This window comes from Coregonus lavaretus (genome assembly GCF_964263955.1).
Source record: "Coregonus lavaretus genome assembly, chromosome: 31".
Lineage (NCBI taxonomy): Eukaryota > Metazoa > Chordata > Actinopteri > Salmoniformes > Salmonidae > Coregonus > Coregonus lavaretus.
In genome coordinates, this window is record NC_140018.1 from 6019624 (window position 1) to 6027700 (window position 8077).

Below are 8077 nucleotides of genomic sequence, written 5' to 3' on the forward strand. Positions count from 1 at the left end.
TTCTTCAGGGAAACCTGTTTCAGTCTTCCATAGATTTGGTTTAAGGGGAAACATTTCAATGTCTTGGAATGGCCTAGTCAAAGCCCAGACCTCAATCCAATTGAAAGTCTGTGGTATGACTTAAAGATTGCTGTACACCAGCGGAACCCATCCAACTTGAAGGAGCTGGAGCAGTTTTGCCTTGAAGAATGGGCAAAAATCCCAGTGGCTAGATGTGCCAAGCTTATAGAGACATACCCCAAGAGACTTGCAGCTGTAATTGCTGCAAAAGGTGGCTCTACAAAGTATTGACTTTGGGGGGTGAATAGTTATGCATGCTCAAATGTTCTGTTTTTTTTTCTTATTTCTTGTTTGTTTGACAATAACAATATTTTGCTTTTGCTATTTTTCTGTATTTTTTTTGTCTTATTTCACAAAAAAAAATATTTTGCATCTTTAAAGTGGTAGGCATGTTGTGTAAATCAAATGATACAAACCCCCAAAAAATCAATTTTAATTCCAGGTTGTAAGGCAACAAAATAGGAAAAATGCCAAGGGTGGTGAATACTTTCGCAAGCCACTGTAGATAGCCCCAGGACAAGACAATGAGGGAGATATATTATGCTGGCCCGGGTTGAACCGGGCAATGGCCCGTCACGTCATTGGGGCGAAAGCGGTGAGGGAGGAGCGCCCTTCTAAAATCAAACAGTAATCTGTGCCGCTCAGTCATGTTGTCAACAAGGCAGCATGGTGCATCGTCCAGGAACATACATCTCTTTTGCCTAAAATAAATGTTAGAATTTTCAAACTAGTTGTCATTGGGAAGGCCGATAAAGCGTTTTCATCAAAAGCAATCACCTCTGCATGCGAAAACACTGAATCCTACTGATCACTCCACGTGCTTAATTACGTCACTTTTGAGCCGACTTCGCCGTCGGCCAGAGCGGGGAACCTGGCTCACGCCCGGGAGGCATCCCAGTTCCAAAACGAATGCAATCCCTTTTGACCCGGTTCAAACTCCTCCCACCAGGGTAACCCGGGCCAGATAAACGAACCCCCTCAAGGTGAGACCTACTGTATATCACCAAGGCCAGCCCAGCCAATAACCACAGAGAGAGCATGGATGTGTAGCCAATCACCACAGAGAGAGCATGGATGTGTAGCCATTCACCACAGAGAGAGCATGGGGTGTGTAGCCAATCCCCACAGAGAGAGCATGGGTGGGTAGCCAATCACTATAGAGAGTGCATGGGTGTGTAGCCAATCACCACAGACAGAGCATACGCCCAGCCCCATGTGTTGCCATTCACAGCAGACTTGGAGAGCAGATTGCTCCATAACTTGGAAGCTAACCAAGCCCATTCAGAGACAGATGACAGGGTCTCCTAATTCTGGGCAGGACAGTCTGGCACGCAAGCCGTCCAGGCCGATCGCTGACTGACTGGCTGCTTCTCTGGTTTCCTGTTCCCAGCATGCCTCAGTGCTACTAGGTCTGGGGCTGTAGTAAGGTGATTTTGGGACAACCTCCAGAGATGTAATTATGTGGAAAAAGAGATTAAATAGTTATTGCATTGGCCCTCCGCACACAAATGTGTGTACACACACACACGGAAGCACACGTATGGGCACAAGCACACTCATGCATGTACGCTAACATACATATATGTAGACACACACATGCACTACACACACACAGTCAGCAATTCTGAAAAATATTAAACCCTGTATTCCCTCACAATAACCAATCTAACTGCTAGAGCGCTCCTTTATATCCCCCGTAGGAAAGGTGGTGGTGAGGTACCCCCTTTAAGATGGGACATCCCACAGAGCCTGCCTTCCTGCCTTACCCCTACCAGTCCCCATTCCAGTCCCCCTTCTCCCTACCAGTCCCCCTTCCTTCAACTAGTCGGCTCGGGGATTCAAACCATCGACCTTTCGATTCCTGGCCCAACGCTCTTAACTGCTAGGCTCCCTGCCGCACCTCCCCTACCAGTCCCTCTTCTCTCTCTCCCTCCTTCCCACCTCCCCCTACCAGTCCCTCTTCTCTCTCTCCCTCCTTCCCACCTCCCCTACCAGTCCCTCTTCTCTCTCTCCCTCCTTCCCACCTCCCCCTACCAGTCCCTCTTCTCTCTCTCCCTCCTCCCCACCAGTCCCCCTTCTCTCCCTCCCTACCTCCCTCTACCATTCCCCCTTCTCTACCTCCCTCCCTCCCCCTCCCCACCTCTCCCTACCAGTCCCCCTTCTCTCCCTCCCTACCTCCCCCTCCCCACCTCTCTCTACCAGTCCCCCTTCTCTCCCTCCCTACCTACCTCTCCCTTCTCTCCCTCCCTCCCTCCCACTCCCCCTCCCCACCTCTCCCTACCATTCCCCCTTCTCTCCCTCCTTACCTCCCTCTACCATTCCCCCTTCTCTCTCTCCCTCCCCCTCCCCCTCCCCACCTCCCTCTACCATTCCCCCTTCTCTCCTTCCTTCCCTTTCTCCAACTCCCTCTTCTATAGACTGCCGAGGAGGAATCATAATGAAAAATTACCTTTGATCACAAATGGACAGTAATCCATATACTGTATATATATATTTTTTAAGTGTTATATTTAATTGTTTGCGAGCGACTGTAAATACAGCTGTATTGGGGCATCTGGTGTCGATTCATGTCTTTCTGATATAGCTACATGTAAGTTTGGAGCTCCGCCCACACATCTCTCTTTCTCTCTCTCGCTCTCTCTCTGGGCTTCTCTAAGTTGTTACGGCTGAGTGAAAAAAGGAGTGAAAAAAGAAAGAGAGAGAGGGATTTGTCTGCCGCAGAGAGGAGATTTCTGACCCAGGGCTCTCTCTCATTGGTAGGTTGCTCCTGAGTGTTTACTGTCCATGTCTGTCTATTCAGCAGCATGGGTGTTTATGTTGTATGGGTGTGTGTGTGTGTGTGTGTGTGTGTGTGTGTGTGTATCTGCTACACTAACAGTAGCCAAGCATCAATGGGCTGTAATGCTATATACACCATGGATCAAGCTATAGATGCTTTGCTACGGTCATGTAGGATATGGTAGCACAGGGTTTCTACAGATTAAAAGCCACTGCATGGGTTTTGCACTGAGCTGTTCTATTGTGTTCATGGAAGGTATGCATACAGTAGCTATATTTGGGACCAGGGGGATTTGCTAAGCTTGTGTGTTTCAGCCAGAGCTCAGTATTATTAGTGCACAAAGACAGAGAGCACACACACATGCATGCGGATGAACAAGCACACAAACACACATGCATGCAAGTACACACACACACACACACACACACAGCTGTGGGAGCCGAGTGCGTGCACATCTAACGTGACAGAGTCCGGCTCTGCCTGCTACATCAGAGAACACCCACTCTCCGCATGGTGGATCATCTCTCCCCAGCAGCACCACACCACAATGAGGCCACGCAGGCTGTTGGGGAGGAGAGCAGCTGGATGGATTGTGTGTGTGTGTGTGTGTGTGTGTGTGTGTGTGTGTGTGTGTGTGTGTGTGTGTGTGTGGGAGGGAATGCAGAAGGAGTCATTAAAAAGGTGGAGAGAGACACACACACACAAACAGGACAGGAGGACGGTCAGCAAGGAGAGCGTGTTGGAGAATGGTGTTGTCCACACCCTCAGGCCACCCCAGATAGAGACAATTAAAACCTCTCTCTGTCTCTCTCACACACACACACACACACATACACACGTAAACACAGGACACACACACACACGTAAACACAGAACACACACACGTAAACACCTATTTTCCATGACTATTTCCACAAACAAATCCTTGCATCCATTTCCCCACATACTTATAGTACACACATTATTGCACCAATTAATGTCTATCCAAAGGCAAACCCCTGGCAACCTAGAGGAGACCCTAAATAAATATTGGCTATTTAATAAATAATTAGCATTGGAGTGTGCAGTTCATAGACATTGACACTGACACATACATACATACACACACATACATTTTTACATTACAATGCCATGTCAGCTATATTGTTGTAGTCATATTGCCTGTTCTAGTCATTCTAATTCTATGCTGGCTACATTCTTGATAAGTCGATAAATCAAAATGCACCAACATAAAGGTTTGAGATATCTACCCTCCCTCCCTCCCTCTCTCCCTCGCCCTCTACCTCTCTCCCTCTCTCCCTCTCTCCCTCTCTCTCTCTCTCTCTCTCTCTCTCTCTCCCTCCCTCTCCCCTGGCCGGCCTTAGCCATGCCCCTGCTGTCATTTGCATTGCAGCTATAGAGTGTGCAAATCTACGTTATTAAGCCTACTTCTACATTGGATCTACATGCTTTACTTTCCTAAGTCTGTATCCAAAGACACCATGATAAAGGTTTGTGATCTCCATCCTTTCACCCCTCCATCCCTGGCCTGAGCGGGGGCCGGCCGGTGACGTCCCCCCTCTCCCCTGCGCTCCTTTGGGCCCTGATGTCACCACATCCCCTGTCAGGCCACTGAGTGAGGAGGATATGAGGAGGAGGAGGAGGAGGAGGAGGAGGAGGAGGAGGAGGGACTATGTGGTCAGTGTGGTGTTATGGTAGAGGTTGGTAAGGATAGCAAGAAGATGTGGGTGTTTATTTGTGGATGTTGTTGTTGGTTTTGGTGATATCTTATATTGAACTCATGTGTTTGGTGTTTAACATGCCTAATGTTTACCATTTGCATTTGTATTTAGTAGGGATCCCCAGCAGCTACTCTTCCTGGGGTCCAAATACATTAAGGCACTTACATCACACATAAAACAAAATATAAAACAGTACATCATATAACATTATTACACCACCACTACATATTTACAATACAAAATGTATAATACCACCATACAACACTATTACAAGGTATGCTAGCGTGTGTGTGGGTATGCTTGTGTCTGTTCCTGTGTGTGTGTCTCTTCACAGTTCCCGCTGTTCCTTAAGGTGTATTTTTACCTGTTTTTTTTTATCTGATTCTACTGCTTGCATAAGTTACCTGATGTGGAATAGAGTTCCATGTAGTCATGGCTCTATGTAGTACTGTGCGCCTCCTGTAGTCTGTTCTGGACCGGGAGATTGTGAAGAGGTCATAGAGTAAAGATATTTTGGACCTAGATTTAGGTTTAGTCACTGTTTTATTAAACTCCCCAAAACGTGTGTGTGATCCCTCAACATGGCCTACCTACCTCCCCATCCCAACTCCAGGAGAGGAAGAAAAACAGCCGCTAAAAGGAACAGAAACTGCCGAAAACCACAACTCTGACGCACATAAGACGTGTAGGTGGGTTGCATTTCTGCGTCCCCAAAATCAGCACATCAACATAGCACGGTTTACATTATGCCTAATGAATGCTTATCAACGTGGTGAAACTCCCTTTCTGACGGTGTATTTAGCGCAGCGAGAGAGGGAGAAATGGAACGCAGGGCTAGCACGGCACTGATTTGTGACTGACGCTGTTTCAGCACCACGGACAGTACTGAAAGTACTCAAGCCCTCTCTAGCTCTCCCTCCCTCTCCGTCTCTTTCTCTCTACCGCGCGAGAAGAGGCGGAGGGAGGGAAGGGGGACCGGGGTTTCCCTAGCAGATTTCAGGATCTACAGTGATTCCTCCATTGCTACACATTACCACCTTCCAACCGGATTTTCCATAACGGAGAATGTCATAGGCGATCACAAATAGCCTACACCACGATCGTGAAAAATGGAATCATCCATTACGCTTTTTCTCATCCGACACCTTCTCCAATTCGACCGCAACCGTTTAGCACAGGCAAGCCTGTATTTGCCCATATTAACATCGCTGGTTACATTTCATTTGCTTTCTTCTCATGACACCTCACGACTGTATTCGCCTTTATTCAAAGCTCTGAATAAGAAGCATGACAAAGCAAACATACATAAAACACATAGAAGAGAAACAGCCATTTTCATTTTCTTGTGTAGTCTATAACGTTAGTTTCAAGCCTATATATATATTTTTTTCTTCTGATCGTAAACCGGCCGTCAGCGTCAAAGGATGTCTGCATTTAAAGGAATGTCATGCACCGTAGATTCAACTTGTATTCTGACCACGAAACCAGCAGAGCCTCTCACGTTAAACAACTGCTTCAATTGGCGCTGTCATTCACAAATCAGTCAGATATCATTCATTGCGCCTGCATTGCCATGCATTTCGCAGTTAACACGGGCATTTTGTACGCTTAAATATGACTACATACACTGATCATCAGCAACTGTCATGGGCTACATTTTAAGAAAAGCTGTGGTCAGCCGTATGTCAATGACGAAATCCATACCGCGCGAGCTCCGCACACAGTCAGTTGTAATTTTCAGGTTTGACAAGCAGATAAGGGATTTCAATAATTCAACACACAAAACTGAGCCCTTCACCGGGAAAAACTACCAAGCAAATACCATGACAATGAATGAAACCCCGAACAGGTTTGTATTAATGTAGCCTACATTGTCATCTTCCGTCGCATTGGAGGATGTGTTAAATCAATTGGTCCGGTAAGAAAAATAAGGGGGCTTCTAAACAACATCGCACCGCAAGGTGCTGACCAGCCGCGGAGAGCTGCAACACCGCCGAGAGCTGCAACACCAGCGAGAGCTGCAACACCAGCGAGAGATGGAGAGAGAGAGAGAGCCACCACGCAAGAGCAACTGACATGTAGCCTAGCCTACGTGACGCCCGGGAGAGGCACCCCAACCAACAACCAATGGAAATTAATTCACACACACCGCCGCGGAGAAATATGAATCACTCAATGCAATTCTGCATTTACCTGTCAAGACTCCGACCCGGATTTGGTGGTCGTGGTTTGTTAAAATCATCCCGTCTGACGCCATGTTCAGCAGCGCTGTCACCCGCACTGAGAACTCACGGCAGGGCCAAGAGCCGATCGCATCGAACTTAGAGGGAGGGGAGGGGAGGAGGAGGAGGGAGGGAATGAGGAAGAAGAGCAGAGCTAGGCGAGAGAAGTGGAGTGCCGAGCGACCAGGACAGCTACAGATTGCTTGCTGTGCGCGGTAGAATGCTGGGGCCGTTTAAACCGCACACATCACTCAGTTGGCCGCTTGCCACTGTAGTAGTGTGTATTCCAGATTATTTCTTATGGAGACCACTATTGATTTCTCTCTGAAGACTTTCAGAGAAACAGACAGGCATTGCGTCTGAAATGCCACTCCATTTTCCAACCTCATATGTTTGATGTCTCATAGATCAAAGTCTAGGGTCAAGTCAGCATTAGTAGGACACTTTTTGGTAGATCTCAAGTGATGTTTATTTAAATTAATGTGTTATCTACATTTTTATGATGGAACAAGTTGATCATTTATTATTCAGTGGACACTTTAACCCCTAAAACATCATACCACTAATTTTGCTAAAGCGTGTTGCTAAATTGTAGTGGGACACTATACTAGATTAAGTGGTATTTTCTCATTAGAAATACATTATTGTCCCACTTCACTTGGCAATTGTTGTGAAATCAACAATAAGACTTTGTAGAGGCTTATAGATAACACACTCTCGGTTTTCACCATTTTGTGAAAATAGCCTTATACTAGAACTACTACATGCCCTTGGAAAATGTATTTGGGGAGATTCCAAGCTCTTGGTGAAAATGTAATGCCGATTATGTGCTATACATCGTCTAGAATCTTTTAAGAGAGATTATGAACAACTAAAACAACATGTTTCAATGTATTTTAGAATATCTAATGAAGGAAATTCCATTTAAATTGATTAAAGGTTTATTGCTGAAAAGGTCCCTGTTCCACTATTCAAACACCATTTAGGGGAAGTGGGACAGTATTGTTCATCTGATTTTCATAAGGTTTCATAGTGCGGTGATTTTTCATGATTTTCAACAGGTCATCCCATCTACGAAACCTGACCCCACACACTACAATGACGCCACATTAAACAAAACATTTTATTTCATGCAAAGAACCCATTCAGCAACAACCAAGTAACATTTGTTGTGATTGGGTTGCAAAAATACCATAGTACATTACCCTCAAACACAAATGTCCCACTACACCTGATGTTCCACTAATGCTGTCTTTACCCTATATAGGGGGATGAAGAGGCACTTTTAGCCTAAG

The 8077-nt window shown here is 46.1% G+C and overlaps 1 protein-coding gene across 3 annotated transcripts in view; it reads right to left on the reverse strand.

Annotated features, from left to right (window-relative positions):
• LOC311106509 (gephyrin) overlaps positions 1 to 6817 on the reverse strand; it is a gene marked incomplete at both ends in the record, with an annotated part of 163595 nt that extends 156778 nt beyond the window's left edge. For all 3 annotated transcript variants that reach the window (XM_084148861.1, XM_084148859.1, XM_084148860.1), the window contains one exon: positions 6754 to 6817. In XM_084148861.1, coding sequence (XP_084004987.1) covers positions 6754 to 6817 — 64 coding nt within the window. The remainder of the gene's footprint in view (positions 1 to 6753) is intronic.
• Positions 6818 to 8077: the final 1260 nt, after the last annotated feature.